This window comes from Gymnogyps californianus, chromosome Z (assembly GCF_018139145.2).
Source record: "Gymnogyps californianus isolate 813 chromosome Z, ASM1813914v2, whole genome shotgun sequence".
Lineage (NCBI taxonomy): Eukaryota > Metazoa > Chordata > Aves > Accipitriformes > Cathartidae > Gymnogyps > Gymnogyps californianus.
In genome coordinates this window covers 33,839,306-33,856,963 of record NC_059500.1, presented here as the reverse complement: position 1 = coordinate 33,856,963, position 17,658 = coordinate 33,839,306, and the positions used below count along the sequence as shown (strand labels likewise).

The following is a 17,658-nucleotide window of genomic DNA, read 5'->3' as shown; positions in this document are numbered from 1 at the left end:
AGTGAGTTATACTGAACGTAATAAACTGAAGTCAGACCACCAGTCCATCTAGTCCATTATTTCATCCCTCGCAGCTGAAATGCTAATTCAGCATACAAGCATGACTAACAACTTTCTGCAGTTCACTCCTCTAATACAAGAGCTGAGGATACAGGGAAAATATGATGTAAACTGAGGGATGCATCCCTGCAGAGTGGGTTTAGTATCCACTTACAGATCTGTTGTCCAAGAATCTGTCCAGTACAGTCTTGAATCTGCTGATACCATCTGCCTCCACAGCCTCTTGCGGGAGCAAGATCCAGAATGTCACTATTCTCACTACTTAGAGAAGTATTTTCTTTCATGTGTTTTAAACTAATTCCCTATTAGTTTCATTAAGTACCTCTTATTTTTCATAGTGTGGGATTTGTGTACAACCATTCTGCTCTCATTGGATGCTGATCAGGATGGTTCTTACAAATTTTGTATTCTGTGAATCATAATTAGTTTGCTTTCTGAAGCAATTCTTTTTTTTTTAGAGTTGGGAAAAAAGCTGACATCTCTCATCACACAAAAATACATTAAAAAATGATCCTATATTAAAAATCTGAAATAAGGCTGTCCCAGCTTCTCACTCTAAGCTCAAGTAGTTCCATATTTATTATGCCATTATTTTTAAGCAGAGCTTTGTTCGGTTTTCTCTGGCTACTCAAAACCAAACATCCACAAGTTTCTGGTTTGAATTACTACATTTCTGATACTTTTTAGCTGACAAGAGAAGCACAGGTATAAGAAAACCTTCTTGGTGATTGTTTTAAAACTTAGTGGAGAATGATTATTTTGTTCCTTTCTGTTCAGATATAAATGAGTGTGCTCAGAATCCCTTGCTGTGTGCTTTTCGTTGTATCAATACTTATGGTTTCTATGAATGCACGTGTCCAGTCGGCTACGAACTAAGAGAAGACCAGAAGATGTGCAAAGGTAATGACTGATGTATGAACTTTTCCCCAACTTCCATCACCATGTACTGGCCAAAGCATAATCCAAATATTTCTGTGCGTCGTGCATTCATCCTCTCAGTGGAATGTAGCAAACAGCCCAGCAGATGATGATTTACTCTTTCAGAACTCATGTAAGACCAGTATCTAGTGTTTTTGTTATCAAGTGTACCCCTTGATGGGGACTGTAAAGCCAAGAATGTCACAATGATGAAGTTCATCTTTAACATGACAAGATCATACAGCTCACAAAGATGAAGACAACTGCAACTAAGCATAGCTCTCAGATTTTTCTTCAGTGCTTGTTAGTTAGGGAAGTCTGTATGTCCTTTTTCTTGAGAAAGTGCTAGTTGTCTTCAGTAACTGAAGCTACTGGAAGGAAGTTCAAACAGAAAACACATACTTTTTTCCAGATCTAGATGAGTGTGCTGAAGGTCTCCATGACTGCGAATCAAGAGGCATGATGTGCAAAAATTTGATTGGTACCTTCATGTGCATTTGTCCTCCTGGAATGACCCGAAGACCTGATGGAGAAGGCTGCACAGGTAAAGCTTACAAGGGGAAGAAGACATCTACTAAAATACAAACAAGCAAACAAATGAAAAATTCTCTGTGTATACAGTAAACTAGAAAATAGCAATTCATAAAGGACACTTAAGATAGCTAATGATGCCCAACATCTTAAACTTTCTTTTTTGTTTCAAGGTTTGAGCCTCATCTGAAAGTAGTTCTAAATGACTAATAAGTATTTCAGAAGAAAAACTCTGGTTTTGTTTCTTTTGTTGTACAACAAAATCAAAAAGTTTTTCAGACACTTGTTAGATTTAAAAAATTAAGTTGCCAAACAAAACAGACCTCATTTGATGAGCAGGAAGCAAAATTATCATAAATAAAAAGTTACATTTCCTTTAGCATTAACACTGTTCCTAAATAATGTGGCAGTTCCTTAAAGAATTAAAACTGTAAGGTTCTGAAACAACATATAAAAGCCATGAAGAGCAAAAGATGTGGAAACTGCCATAGTTCAGAATAATTCTCCATCCTGTAAGTAAGCAAACAGCTTTCCTCCAGCATTTTCTCAATTAGTTGAGGGGGAAACAACAGCTACATTTTGACAAATTATACTTTCTTCTGGTACGTAAAAAAACCCAAGACCATTCCAAAGTTCTCTGTGGGCCGAAGTAGCTGATGCTGTCATTGCCTCAGAGGGAAAAAAAAAAAAAACACATCCATCTCAGTGAATGCTTTAAATGAAAATATTTTAAAACAGTATTCCTTCAGCAAGAGAATGACTACTCTCCTTTACAGATCTTTATGATTTTTTCCAGGGTAAATAATCTGTACTAACAAGAATTTTGCCTTTTTTTGCCATGTAATGCTGCCTTTAAATCACCTGAGATTTTTCTGAGGTTTTATTTTAAGCATCTATAAAGGTGTGTAATTGCTTACACTATCTGTGCCATTAGCTATGGAAGAAAATACGCTAAGATTGTAAACTGTTTCAGGGAAGTGATGTGCGGACTGAAGTGTAACTGATTGCAGAAAAGGTCAAACGCATTTAGAGACTGTTAATGATTACAAAGTGAAAATTTGTTACTCAAATCATGCATGTATTCCAAGTTTATTTAAATGTCACTTGCCAGGTAAAAGTTATGACTAGAACTTGCTCTGCTGCAAGTGTTTTCTGCTTCTTGTTATAAGTTGCAAAGAATGTACAATGATTAAGGTTTTGTCCTAGCATGAAGTACATAAGGAATGGAATAGGATGGTGTTACTAGGAAAGTCCTTTCCAGGCTTAATCGCTTCTTGATCTTCCACTTCATGCAAATATTTTGCAAATATTATGCAGAATAATTAATGCATTCTATGAGTCTGATATATTTTCATGTAACAATTTATTTAATTTTTTATATTATATTTTTGTAAAGATGAAAATGAATGCCGCACCAAGCCAGGTATCTGTGAAAATGGTCGTTGCATGAACGTTATTGGGAGCTACCGATGTGAATGTAATGAAGGATTCCTGTCAAGTCCATCAGGCGTTGAGTGTCTTGGTAAATGCCTCTTTCATATACGTTTCATCTTACATTAAAGTATAAAGGATGCAGAGTGTAAATTAGGCTTCTGAGTACCTAACAGCTCTTATATCTACAGAAATTAAATAATGATCCTTATTAATTAGACAATGATATGATATGAAATAATGATAGGAATGAGGAGCATCTTGAGAATGTCAGCTGAGTCCAGCAATCAGGGGCCTCACATAGAAGCGTCTAAATTCCAAGGGACATAAATATGGTGCTGAGCAACACTATCCAGACAAAATACAGGTATTTTTAAAGAAGAGCAGAATTTAGTTACCTTGGATTAAAAACTGGAATGCAGAGCAAAATTCAGTGTTTGCATATTCAGAATGCAATCTTAAGCACCACAATACTGCAACTAGGCATCTGAATTTTCTGTGCCTTTAATTCAGACAGTGATTATAAATATAAAATATGAGGATTTCACCAAAAAATTGCAAGATATATTAAAAAGTTTTGAGGAAGGTCTGCACATTAAATGCTGATGAAGGGTTTTATATTCATCAACCTGTATTTCCGTTTCAGTATGTTCAGACTTCTCATTTGCACTATAAAATTAATTGTTCCCTTCTTAGAAATCAAACAGAACTGGAAAACCTTACTTTTTCATGATCAGTGTTCAAGTGTAGATACTTCGAAGTGTTTTACAATACTGAAACTGTATGAGTATTTGCTAGTATTCTTGCATCAAAAAGACTTGTATATTATCTTATGTAAGTACTGTAAAACCAGCTCCCTGTAAATTGTCATCAGTAGTGTGCTGACTTCATGGCAAAGTAATAACATTGGAAGTGCAGGGTATTTCCTAAGGATTAAGACCAGATGGGAAGAGGATGCCGCAGTCTGTTAACCCCAGCCAGTCATTAATACCAGGGAGATACCCTGCTTCGAGGTCATTATTGCTTTCTTATATTTAATAGATGATTTTCTTATTATTTTCCGAAAACTATGCTTCGGGTTAGTTTGCTCATTGCTGCTTTTCCTTCAGGGTTTCCTGGGTCAGAAGTTGCAATGAAAAATGAGTCTGGCAGAAACAAAGTATTTCTTCAGAATTAAAGCACAAACATTAAGTCTTAGATTACATTATTTTAAATATATTGTGCAAACCTTTATATTCTGTTCATACTAAAATTTATTCCACATCTCAAATTGAGGACAAAGCATTATATGTTCTTCAAGTCATAATGTACATAAAGACCTGTACAATATACCTATCTAGGAGAACAGAAATTTGCCGAGTCTTGCAAATTACTACAGCAAACGTGCTGTCTCACACAACTGACACTTTCAGTGAGGACAGCTTTATTTGATGTAAACAGTTGAGTTACCAGGCACCCAAAATAAGTTTTGGCTAAAGCTAAAGTTTGCATTTTACCTGATTCATGTAAGAAATGTACAGATTCTACTCCTCATACTTGTAAAAAAGAAGGTCAGCTGGGTGTTGATACATGTCCACATTCTGAGGGATCTGAAGGATTTTAACTTTTAGCTTTAAGAGGGAAAAAAAAAATCTTTCATTTAAAAACATAAACGTCTGTCAGACCATAGTTGACAATGTCTCCATTTTAATTAACAAATAAGACAGGTGACAGAGCCTATTTGGAAGATACCATCTCTGCAAAATTTAGAATTTCCATTAGCACTGGAAGCTGGGATCTCTGCTCTCCTCAGCTGCCTGTTTGAAGGATGCTTGTAGGAGCTTAATGACTCTGAAGTTTTGCTCCTCTTTCATGAATGACAGGTATTGATTGACAGATATTAACCAAAAGGTTTAAAAATTAAGGAAAATAGCATTAGAAAGGGACAGATCAACAGTAAGGCCATATAAATCTTTTTTTCTTTTTTTCCCCAACAAAAACTAGGAGTGCCACTGAAAAGATACTGAGTTGCATAGGCACTTTTAAGTGCTAAGGATTTTGTCATTTAAACCACATCAGGATAATTATAGATGATCAGACATGCTATTTTGGCCAGTAAAACAAACAAACAAAACAAACTTCTAATCCCACTGCAAGTAAATCGTTCAAATGCAAGCCAAACGTAAGCAGCTTAAGTGGAAGTTCAGCCTGTTTTACTATCAAGCAAGTTCACCAGATATGCCGCAGGGCACAGCTTTCCTAGAAGTAAAACTCATGCAGGTACTGAACTTTAGGGATGTCTGGAATACACTTGGAATGGCAGCAGATTATCAGAAGGCACAACAAATCTGAAAGGCTAAGTCAAAATAGACTTCACAGACTGGTTGCTAATAATCTTCTAGTGCTTGCATGTGTTGACAGCCAGAATAATGCATCAGATGCTTAATGGATCAGATGTTTATATCCTACTCTTTCGTCATCTCTCTACTTCTTCCTTACAGATAATCGCCAAGGGTTTTGCTTTGCTGAAGTTTTACAGACAATGTGTCAGATGGCTTCAAGCAGCCGGAATCTTGTCACTAAATCTGAGTGCTGCTGTGATGGAGGCCGGGGCTGGGGTAACCAGTGTGAGCTCTGTCCGCTTCCCGGAACCACCCAATATAAGAAACTCTGTCCACACGGACCAGGCTATGCTACAGATGGAAGAGGTATTTGCAGGGATGAAAAGAGGCAAAAAAGGGGAAAAGAATATGTTCACATATTTAAAAAAATGCAGAATTCTCTTTGAAGTTCCTTGAAAGAATTTCCTGTGAAACAACAGAGTTTGATTTTTCAAATGCTGCTGAGAGACCAGAAATTAAAAACACCTTTAAACAGTAGCTGCAACCAGAATACTCACAGCTGTGCAGAATTTTCAGGGTTGGGATCTAGAACAGGAGGTACCCACCAGTAACTAAAAGCTAGAAAAGATCCCAAAGCTTTTGTGTGCTGAAAAGTTGCGTACATGTAAAAGGCAACAAGAGTTGTTCTAACAACAGTCTCAGTGAATGCTTTGCAGTTACTATTTCCACACAGGAAGCAGAAGCTAACATACATTTTTAAATTGTGAAAGATTTTTGACATCATCTAACTGGTCATGAGAAAATTCTCTTCTATGGGTTTTGTATTTTGAGTTAGCAAAACTGGACCCTGATTACCCAGTGAAATAGCAGGAAGGTTTTGATACAAAAAACAATTATGAAAGTTTGAAGGATGTTTGACTTTGAATTCAGATCCGTTTTTAAAGAGAAAGAAAGGGTAAAGTTCCTATCAGAAGCATGATGAGGAGGAACTGTGCAAAAATGGAATAGAAGAAAAAAGTCAAATTTAAAACTGAAAGATGACATATTTAATATTTTCTGTACAGATATTGATGAATGTAAGGTCATGCCAAACCTATGTAGAAATGGACAGTGTATTAACACTATGGGCTCCTTCCGATGCTTTTGCAAAGTTGGCTATACCACTGACATAAGCGGCACATCTTGTATTGGTAAGATACAGCATCTTAATCCTCAGTTATTTTTTTCATTGGTACATAATGACATATCAACCTCTGTAAACCTTTGTATCAAAGCAGTTTTTTCTCTTTATCGCTTTTCTATCTTTCTTTTCCTAATACACACTTCTATTTTTGTGTTTCATTTGGGGAAATCGAGAAGCAAGCTGTGCTGGCAATATTCCTGCAGTAGAATGAGCACTGAAATATCTTTCAGCTGTATAACCATTTTGACTGACAAACCAGCTCATTACTTTGTGGTCTACATTTTCCCACTTTCCTGTTGGTTAACACATATAAGTATACCATAGTATGCCCAAAAATAAATACTTAGTCCTTAGATGAAAATATTAATGCCACTGTCACTCTAGTATATTACTCTTTCAAGACACTCAGTTTGTCACTGTAGTGGCAATTCCATAGAAACTCCACAGCAACACACCCATAGAGAAAGAAATAGGAACTCTGAACAAATGGAAATTGGGAACTTTTTCTACAAACATTTTTCTCTTAAATATAGTGCTGTTTAGAAAACACCCTTCAAAGACAGACAAAGAAATCAGTATAACAGATACTTAACAGTTTCTCTCTTTAGATCTTGATGAGTGCTCCCAGTCTCCTAAACCATGCAATTTTATCTGCAAGAACTCAGAAGGGAGCTATCAGTGCTCATGTCCTCGGGGCTACCTCCTTCAAGAAGATGGAAAGACATGTAAAGGTAAAGAATGTTACACACAGTAACTTCTAATTTTGTTGCACCTTGACTTAAAAGGAAATAGTTTTGAAGTGTGATATTTTTATCAAGTTAGACTAAATGTACCTCTTTTTTTGTTGATTTTTCTTAAGACCACAACATCTCTTACTTTCAGATCTTGATGAATGTCAAACCAAACAACACAATTGTCAGTTTCTCTGTGTCAACACCCTTGGAGGTTTCACATGCAGATGTCCACCTGGTTTTACACAACATCACACAGCTTGTATTGGTAAGAAAAACATTAGTTTTCTTGCATCAGTTTTTCTATAAGAACAACATTCTCAGTTCTCATTCATTTCTTTTGTTCTGTATAAACCGTAATAATACAGAGCAATAATGTCAGCAGTCCAGAAAACAGATTTTGAAAAGCAACAATTATAGCTAAAGAAAAATCAGTCTAGCCACCATTTGTATTTTCTTGCTTAGCAAACAGTTGTACATATTTAATGCATGTTACTATATTTTAAGTATAACCACATGGAAACAAAGGAGTAAGGTATTAAAATCTGATTTAAAATGTAGTTAAACAAAACCAGACTGCATTTTCTTTTTTAATAGATACAGATGCCTTTAGATCTTAAGCATATGTATGAATCTTGCCACCTGAAACTATTTTAGTTCAGCTAATACAGAAGTGCAGCATTTTTCTACTGTCAGCAATTACATACCTGGGTCTTTCACACTCATAACTGAATTACAACTTGCACTTCCAATTTATTAATTACTCATAGCTCTGCATGAGTCGTCAGGTCATCTGACATTTAAATATGAAAAGCTACATCTTAAAAATAAACTGTTGCACCTCTGTGGATTTCAGCCTCTTAAGAAATGTTATATGAACATGTCTAAAATCATGCCACAAGGTACACCAATCTTCTCTCCTCTCTGCATTTTTAAGATAACAATGAATGTGGTTCTCAGCCATCACTTTGTGGATCAAAAGGAATTTGCCAAAACACCCCTGGAAGTTTTACCTGTGAATGTCAAAGGGGATTTTCTCTGGATTCTACTGGATTAAACTGTGAAGGTAACTAGCGAAGGTCAAATTTTTTTATGGTGCAAATCCTTACTTCTGTGTCTAGTGAATGCTGTGATATCAAAGACAGATAAAACAGAGCACCAGCCATAGTAAAAATAAATACCAAAAAGAAATAGGAATGTATTTGAGTAATTTTAAGCATAATTGTATGTAAGAACATACTGCCTGAGTAATTTTTACACAAATTAGAATAAAAAGTTACTTTTTAGCTGAACTCTTGAGCAACTGTTTACAGGCTGCCATGTCAACTTCACGTAGCTTTATGCATCTAAAAGTCTAGTTGTTTCTTCTTTTTCATTTTCATACAGTCTAAACAGAACCTCTCTACAATTTTTGTTTCAGCTAATTGTAATCATCCACCTGAGGGTATCTAAGATTAGTTTCTAAATTTCATACTTTTAGTCTTCTACCATAGAGAAACACATTCAGAAGGGTAATGCACTACAGTTAAAATACTAATTATATTGTTGAGCTTCATCTCCCTCTGTTGGCCCAAAAGGGAGCCCCAGTCAGGAAATCTCTATTTGAGAGCTGCAAAGTCTTCAGTGGGCCTCAGATATTGAGCAAAGAAGAAATTAAAAGGCAGTACTAGGCCATCTGGCTGCTGAGAATTAGAAATGCAGAGGTATACGTACACAACTTTATGACATCTCAAAATGTCAGCTACCTTGATACAGCATTTAAAATAGGAATTGGTATTTAGAGCTTATTTCTAGAGTAACAGTGCAGAATATATGCAGCCAGAAGTTTTAGAAAGCATTATCTTCTGTGAGATTACTTTGTTCTCATAAAGTAGATACATCCTTATGGTGTACTTTACCCAGCATCTACAAAACAAAACACTAAATTATACATAACAAAGCACTCACAAGATACGTACACAACTAGCACATTAGAACTGCTCTGTATGCCATTACTGATAAAATGACAGCTTTCAGTTCCTGGCACGATGGTTTTCTGCACCTCGGGCTTTGGGACATCACAGTTCCATTAAATTTGTTTCAAACTGTGGACAACTAGAGTTTAACTTAGAATCTGTGATATCATGCATGATTTTTTGTTTTCTACTAGAACTGCATACTGTACCTGACACATTAGGCTGCTTACAATCTACTTATTTCTTATAGCAGACACTATTTCAGATGATTGAGTTTTTACATTTTATTTTTTCTTTGTGGCTTTCTCCTTTATTTACACATACCTCAGAGACTTTTTAGATGGCCTTTTCTTTTTAATTGCAAAGGTAAGCACTTACATCCAAATTTGGTATGTATTCCTCATATTCAAACACTTCAGTATGTTCCAGGAAACTGAAAGCTTAGTCCTACATAGTTGGTTTGAAAACTGAAATAAAAAACCCATTCAGATTCTAAACATTACATCAAAGGAACAGCATGTGAGATTATCAGGAATAGTGTTTCTTCTCCAAATCTGCGTAATGTAAAGGCTCAAAAGCTCCAATCGGATTATTGATAGATAGAAAGAACTCTACCTATTAATTGACTTTCAGGCTTTCCAAAAGACCAACCTGAATGGTGCTTCCATCTTACAGCAGTAGTCATCTGTCATAAATACTGGTGTTTCAATGATTATGATCAAAGTGAGTAACGTATTTGGCAACGTGTATAATTGTGTGTTCTTTCATGTTCGACTCCTCTCCGGATTGCAAAGATGTGGATGAATGTGATGGAAACCATAGGTGCCAGCATGGCTGTCAAAACATCCTGGGTGGATACAGATGTGGATGCCCACAAGGATATATTCAGCATTACCAGTGGAATCAATGTGTTGGTAAGGAAACAAACAGCACAGAACACATTTAAACAGCAAAGGTTTCATAGTGTTTATAGTGACAACTGCCAGGCAAGGACAAGAATGGGCAGGACAAAGGGTATGCAGACACAAATCTTTTTTTCCTCTCTCCCCCTCCTTCCATACACTTATTACTCCCAACATAAATCAATCATGTAAGGTAACAAGAAAACACACTCATCCTGTTGAAACTCTGTGAGACAGGGAGTTTTCCTAGTAAGGCCTAAATTCTGACTCCCTTCTCGGAAAAATCCCCATCTTAGAAAGGTGAAAAGATGTTCATTGAATTCCTGAAAGCATCAATGTAAATACCTCGCGGGGGGGGAGGCGGCGGGGGAAAAAATCCCACCTTCCATCAGTAAGAATCACTCACCATCATTAGCAATTTGAGAATACTACAGAATAGCATCCATAGTGAATGGGGAGAAAAAATATCAACATAAACATTAAGGGTTTCCTACTTCCAAAATACAGTCTTAAGGCCAACATTAGTTCTTTGGGCAGGGAACAGGGACAAATTCATCAGCTCAGCAGTTTTATTGTAGTTTAGCTCATTCAATCCATCATTTCTTTTCTGTGTTTCATGAACTAAGCTAACTTCCATGCCAAATGAAATGTGGGAGTTTTCTTTTAATAAAAACCAACACACATCCAAACAACCCCATCTGGTACTGTTCACAAGGCACCATAACAACATATTCACCTTTTCAAGTTCTCTTTCATGGTTCTCAGTCAATGGTGTCTAATCAGAGGATGGCTGTGAGCACTGCTATACATTTCTTACAGGCTGATCTTACTGTCCTGATCCTAGGCATAGAAATTAGTTTATTATACCCATTTTGCATTAAGTAGCACACCAGGCAGTTTTTCTGAAGTCCCAGCCATGATCATCACCCCTTACTTAATACTGCTGTACAGCAAAGAAAGCAAAGGACTGGGGTGGGAGTGACAGGAACACACAACAAACAACTCCCACAAAACTCCAAACCAGCTACAGTCTCTGAATATTATAGATAGTCCTCAAAAGAATGTGTTTCCTAGTAACTGCAGGCAAGAATGGTAAAGCATGTGCTAATGGTATGGGAGAGGAGAATGCCTACAGGGAAACAGTACCTTGGTATGATAAATAAAATAAGCAACACATGCCAACTATCAAAAGCATGATCTTCCATACAACAAGCTACTTTCCTCACTCATTTTTCACAATATAGCCTGGAACCAGATCAGTCACACTGACTGGAAGAGTCATCTTCTCTGTATCTTAATTCAGCACCCACAAGGTGAAGACAATACTTCCTTTTCTCTTTCATTTTGGTTGGCTATTTAGATTGTCTTTCCCCTCACAGAGCCTGCAGGTTTCCACTACAAGTATGTGCTAACTTTGCCCCATCACTAGATGCCCAGGAACACTATCATGGTTGGAGTATGACTGGAGTTCCAGCTCATTTCTCCTCTGTGGACCTTATATGGTAGGAGTGTACCCGGGGAAAGAGGACCCGTAAGCAAAACAGGAGACATACGTTGAAGGAAGGGGGAGCATTGAGTCAATATAAGGTTAACAGTAACAGTATCCTGAAATACCTTTACAGCCCAGCTATATGTGTTTGGGACCTTTGCCATGTACTTTTTCTTCAGAGACCGAGTCTCTGTGGGGTAACGAGGCCAAGGATGTAGCAGAGCCCTAGGACTTGCAGATATTCTGATTTGTTAGCTACATCATGCTTGCCTGATGTCTATCAGATTAGAAGGTACCAATATACTTTTGTTTGCTTACTAGATGAGAATGAGTGCTCCAATCCTAACGTGTGTGGCTCTGCTTCTTGCTACAACACGCTTGGAAGTTACAAGTGTGCCTGCCCATCTGGATTTTCTTATGACCAATTCTCCAGTGCATGCCATGATGTGAATGAGTGTTCTTCTACCAAGAACCCCTGCAATTATGGTTGTTCCAACACTGAAGGTGGTTATCTTTGTGGCTGTCCACCTGGCTATTACAGAGTTGGACAAGGGTGAGTATCTCCACACAGTCATTCATCAAAGACATATTCAGAAGGCTATAAAAAGGCTGGACCCTAGTCAGACTGAAGAGCAGAGGTGCAAAGGAAGGACAGGCTACTAAGTCATCCTTTCTACTACCTTTGCACACTATATCCATAAGCTAGAAAAAAAGACATGTCTGTACATGCAGCATGACCCTCATTTTAAATCTAGTATATAAGCAACATTAAACAATTAGTTCTGCTTTCTCCCCCAGTATCAGCACAAGAACTCCTTCACAAACCTGCTCAATGAGGACTGTTACTGCATAAGGTACCATCTGTACAGAGATAATTAAGGCTTTTAAGCCACACTGATCAACTCAGAACATTAAACACAAATTAACATTGTTCTGGTACATGACAATGGCTAAATTCTTTAGTCCCAAAGTTCAGAGCAGGCTGGTTTTGTTCTGTTTCTTTGTAACACTCGTAAATGAAAATTAGAAAAGCCTACAGGCCTTCAGCCAATGGTTGTATTCCATTCTGTATGCCACACTAGTGTGAAGAAAATTAATGCACAGACCTCCTGCTGAGGGAAGGGAAAGGAAGGGAATACAGACACTGTGGTACAGATTACATACACTCACTTTCCATTTAACAGGACAGTTCATAAAACTGCAAGGAGTAACTAAAACAGATGTTTTTATTCAACAGCCACTGTGTCTCAGGGATGGGATTTAACAAAGGCCAGTACCTGCCACTGGATGGAGATGCTGATGAAGAGAATGCTTTGTCCCCTGAAGCATGTTATGAGTGCAAAATCAATGGCTATTCCAAAAAAGAAAACAGGAAGAAGAGAAGTGCTAATGACACTGTATGTACTAGGACAAATAAGCACTATAATGTACTTCGAGGTATTTTCAGAGATGCCATACTCAACACTATCAGTAAATGGAGGGAATTTTTTAACAGGCCACATTCAATGGCGAAAATCTTTTTTCCCCTGCCTCAGTGGTTTTCACACTTGGGTCCTATTGGCAGGAATGATGTGACAATCAGAAAGACATCAACAACTATGAACAGATGAAGTTTTTAAAGCTTGTAGAGAATCCTTTGTAGTGCGAGATGTGGTCTAGTTCTTCAAAATATAGTCAGGGAAATAATTTTCCTATAATTACAGAGAACTGGTCATGTCTGCAGTCTGTTCTGTCAGGAGGAGATTGGACAGCATTTTATGGTCTGGGACAGCGAAATAGATCTTCTTGCAGATCATTTTAGTCTAAGTGTCTGTTCCATGATTGCTCACAATTGTGGGGGACTACAGTCCATGACCTATGTGATAGACTTAAGTCCAATATTTGCAGAATTGCTGAGGGTATTAGAGAATTACACTTCAGACTTAATTTTTTTTCTTACTGCATTTTGTGGGCTTATAAAAATAGTTATGGGATACTCATGAAAGGACAGTCCTACTATTTACACCTCTTAGATGCCGTTTTTCAGAAGTTAGAAGAGTATACCTGTATATCTGTTATCTGCATTATCTGTATGATAGATAAAGTTTGTTGTCTTGTAGCATTAGCTCTGGTCTTGAAATCTGCAGTAATGGGAAACTGACTCAATTTAGAGGTGGGGGGACACACAGATTTTCCTTCAGTAGTACAAGAGCTATGTAATGCAAACAGGCAAAGTGCAAACCCTCAACTAAAATGGTAAGGTGTGCCAGCCACACAAGTTACGTTGAAAGAATGGGGAAACAAATCTCCTTTCTAATAGGGTAGGACATAAAACAATCCAGAAGCTCCAGCCTTAGTACACACTACTTGGCATGATGCCATCAAAGCCAGTTCTTGCATTGGCAAAGTTTCTAAAGAAGCCAGTAATCCTATAATCTCTGCTTTAAAGGATATAGTGTTGGCACTTAAAATCTAAATGTATGATTTCCCCACACACATCCACATATCCCACAAACATCCCTTTTCCCTCCCCACTGCCACTCCCATTGGACCTGTTCCAGTCTGAATTCCATGGTCAACCCACCACAGAAATACATGGATGTTTTGAAAAGCATTTTTTCTATTGCACAGTTAATTTCATATCTAGTTCATAATTGTTATATCTTGTTATTACGTTTTTTTACAGCATTAACCTTTTCAGTTTCTAGTACTAGAACTACCTGAGCAGTAAAAGTGAAAGATTTCACATCCATAAAACTATGTGAAAAAAGAAATAACCTCATCGCTAATGACATCTATGGGGTGCAGTATTTAAAACACTACAGTACTTGCTTCTGTCCACAAATTTTCCTTGTTTTCACCATGTGTTTTTAATTACATTACATATTAGTACACATATGTACTCACATGTCATTGGAATTCCCTCAGAGAGAGAAATCCTTTGCTATCTTTACAAGTATGTAGGCTAGGTACTTCACTTAGTATCAGGTTTCCCAAAGAAGACTACAATCTATATATTTTTGTAGAAGCACTTTCAAAAGCTGTTGCTTGTTAGATGGCTTTCCAAGGAATGCACTCATTCTCGCCCCCCACCCCCAAGTGTCTTCACAGCTAACGCCTCTGGACAGATTCACACCTGCAGCTTAACTATACTGAAGCTCAAATTAAAAGAGAACACGACTGATTTGTCAGCAAAACAAGGCTGGGACTTTTTTCCACACTCCTTTCACTGGTCCAAATAAGATGTAATTGGACAACATGACATACTAGCCCTTTCTGTAGAAGGCTAACAATACAGCAGTTCTCTCCTTACTTCAATTTCCTTTATAATCACTGTACTTCCTCATCACCAAATGCTGAGCCTGCTTGTTTTTAGAAGCCAGGATTCATTAAAACAGTTTAACCAGAAGTTTCAGGGAATTCCCATACAGTGTTGTGGTATGTGTTTCTGTAATGTTCCTCACTGAAGTTGATCATAAGAACAAGACTGTGCCTCACGTACAGTCTTTACTGCAGTAGCAAACATAGGTCTCTTCTTTACATGGACTTTTTGCAAGCATGAAGTTAAACAAATTCTGAAAAAAATCTGAAATCTGAGCCCCCTCTGTAGACCTGATGCTGTAACTTTAATTATCCTGTTAAGCCTGAGTGAGAAGTCTTTAAGATTTACAGGGTGTGTTATATGGAATCAAGCAGTTCTCCCAGGTGGAGAGGATTTACAATTGCTTCTTTCACAGTTAGATTTTGACAAATGCAGAAACTGTTAATAATCACATATTATTCTTCTCTCAATGCAAGTAAATATCTGTTTCTCTCCTGCTCTAAACAATCTTTTCTCCTTTACTTCAGATCGAGCAGATTAGCTTGGAAAGTCTAGACATGGATAGTCCTTTGAAGATGAGAGTCAACATTTCCAGGCTTGACAACAAGGAGCACATCCTAGAACTCATGCCAGCCATTGAGCCCCTTACCAACCATGTGCGCTACATTATCTCACATGGCAATGATGATGGCATCTTTCGAATCCATCAGAGGGATGGACTGAGTTATTTGCACACAGTTAAGAAAAAGTCAGTGCCTGGAACTCACACACTGGAAATCACTAGCATTCCTCTGTATAAGAAAAAGGAGCTAAAGAAACTGGAAGACAGCAATGAGGACAACTACCTCCTAGGAGAGCTCGGGGAAGCTCTCAGAATGAGGCTGTGGATAGACCTCTACTAGCCATCTTCCAGACTGAGTCCAGTTCTTCAGTCACTTCTGTTCACCTATCTACCCACCTGAGCATATCTGCTTTTCAAAGGCTTTGAAACAGTCACTGACTTTTGGGGGAGGAAGGGAGAGGAGAAGACCTCTTTCTTTCCATCCTGCTGAGACTGCAGAACCACCCTTGCAGGAGGGTAACTTAAACTCTGCCACTGCCAAAACTGATTACAGTGGCGATCATGGTTACTGCATCTTTTATATAACCTCGATTTAAAGTATATTAAAAAGCTAAAGTTCAAGAAGTCATCATATGGCACTAAATGGCACAAAAATGTGAGCTACTTTTTTCCTGTTAGCAGTCTGTAACACTTCGGGTATTTTGCTATAGTTCCTAATTAAAAAAAAAATATAGAAGTTTATTTATTTTTAATGCAGTAATATATGGAGAAAATAGCAAATTATGTAAACAAAAAGGGAAACTTGCTTGTTTTTCTTTAGATTTATAAATTTGAGCTATAACATTTTAGAGGTACTTTCTTAATTAAAAAAAATAGATTTGAAAGATGTTTCCTTTGGTATTTGTGCCAGTCATCCAAGTAGTATATAAGTAATTTTAAAATGTATCATCAGAGCTAAAAGAGCACTGTAGTATTCTAAAGTGCTCTTGCAAAACTTTGCGTATTCAAAAAAAAAGAAGAAAAAAAGAGAGTCTTAAAGGACAAGAATTAAAATATCAGTCTCTGCAGAGATCATATTTCACAGCAGCTCAATAGGATTGTATTCTGAATCAGCCACATCAAATAATGGAAGAAGAGGCACAACCACTGTAGCAAAATACCTTGACTGCTTTTAATACCATTAGAATTGCAGAACCAAACTGTACTGTACTTCCTTCCAGTAACCTCAAGGAACCACACATGCAACCACACCTCATTCTCAGAAAGGGTGCTCTACAAACTTGCATTACTGTAGGCAGCTGAAGAAAATGTCTCTCTGAAGGGAACACGTGATGTTTCATACTGTTTGGTGCTGGCTTGAATTAATGGTGCATTTACTAAAAACTGAGAGCTGTATCAGGACTGCCATATGTGCAAACTAATTATGCAGCGCAGACAAGGAAAATGTGTATTTGAAATCCATTTGTTAGAAGTTTCATTAATACTGTAGTTATACACCGTACGCCTCATTTTATCATAGCTTATTTTGTAAGAAAGATGTTTGTACAATGACTTGACATTTAGTTTACTTTAGTAATTTTTTAAAAAATGTCGTACCATTATGTGTTAAGTGTATGTCTCAATGGTGCTTTTTTTGACAGCTGGTGCCTGTAACTAGTCATGTAACAGAATCTCATATGTGAAAATAGCCAAAGCACATGCTGACTCCGGGATTGTTTCAGTCGCATATCAGTGCTGACCAAAGATTATATCAAGTTATACTCAGTGATTTTTCTTTTCTTTTCTTTTGTTAAGAGTTTGGGGATTTTGAAAAGAAAAAGAAACTTTGTACATTTTTAATCGAATGTTTGTAAGAAATAAAAGTTTTGTTTGAAGGTCTGTATCAGTAAGACAATACTTTTCTTGCAATAAAGCTTATTTTGGGGTAGTTTTTTTCTTTGAAATGTCTGTGTTCTTTACAAGAAATAAGCATCTAATTGTAAATCTAAAGGATTTCAGAGGAGAAAAAGGTTTGGTGCAAACTCTTCTTCACTCACGTTTAAGGTTATACAGCATTTGCTGGCTTAGTTTCTCTGTCATGGCAGAGCTGAAACACAGGAATTAAACTGTCCTTGCAAAGTTAAAACTCTGCTTCAACTCTCTCAAAATCTGTCATGTATTAGGTTCAAGTGGGCTGGCCTTGCAGAAGATTTTACTTACCCATGTAATGAGGGCTGAAGGACCATCACAATTTAAGTTTAATAATTCAGCTCTAAAAAAAAATCCCCATACATT

General features: G+C 37.2%; 1 protein-coding gene across 1 annotated transcript in view; it reads left to right on the top strand.

Moving 5' to 3' along the window:
• FBN2 (fibrillin 2) overlaps window positions 1–17,311 on the top strand; it is a 180,174-nt gene extending 162,863 nt beyond the window's left edge. The window contains exons 54-65 of the mRNA XM_050912702.1: window positions 838–960; window positions 1,391–1,522; window positions 2,906–3,031; window positions 5,421–5,627; window positions 6,326–6,451; window positions 7,053–7,175; window positions 7,327–7,443; window positions 8,113–8,241; window positions 9,925–10,044; window positions 11,843–12,074; window positions 12,759–12,918; window positions 15,350–17,311. Of these exons, the coding sequence (XP_050768659.1) occupies window positions 838–960; window positions 1,391–1,522; window positions 2,906–3,031; window positions 5,421–5,627; window positions 6,326–6,451; window positions 7,053–7,175; window positions 7,327–7,443; window positions 8,113–8,241; window positions 9,925–10,044; window positions 11,843–12,074; window positions 12,759–12,918; window positions 15,350–15,724 (1,970 nt within the window). The 3' untranslated portion in view covers window positions 15,725–17,311. The remainder of the gene's footprint in view (window positions 1–837; window positions 961–1,390; window positions 1,523–2,905; window positions 3,032–5,420; window positions 5,628–6,325; window positions 6,452–7,052; window positions 7,176–7,326; window positions 7,444–8,112; window positions 8,242–9,924; window positions 10,045–11,842; window positions 12,075–12,758; window positions 12,919–15,349) is intronic.
• Window positions 17,312–17,658: the final 347 nt, after the last annotated feature.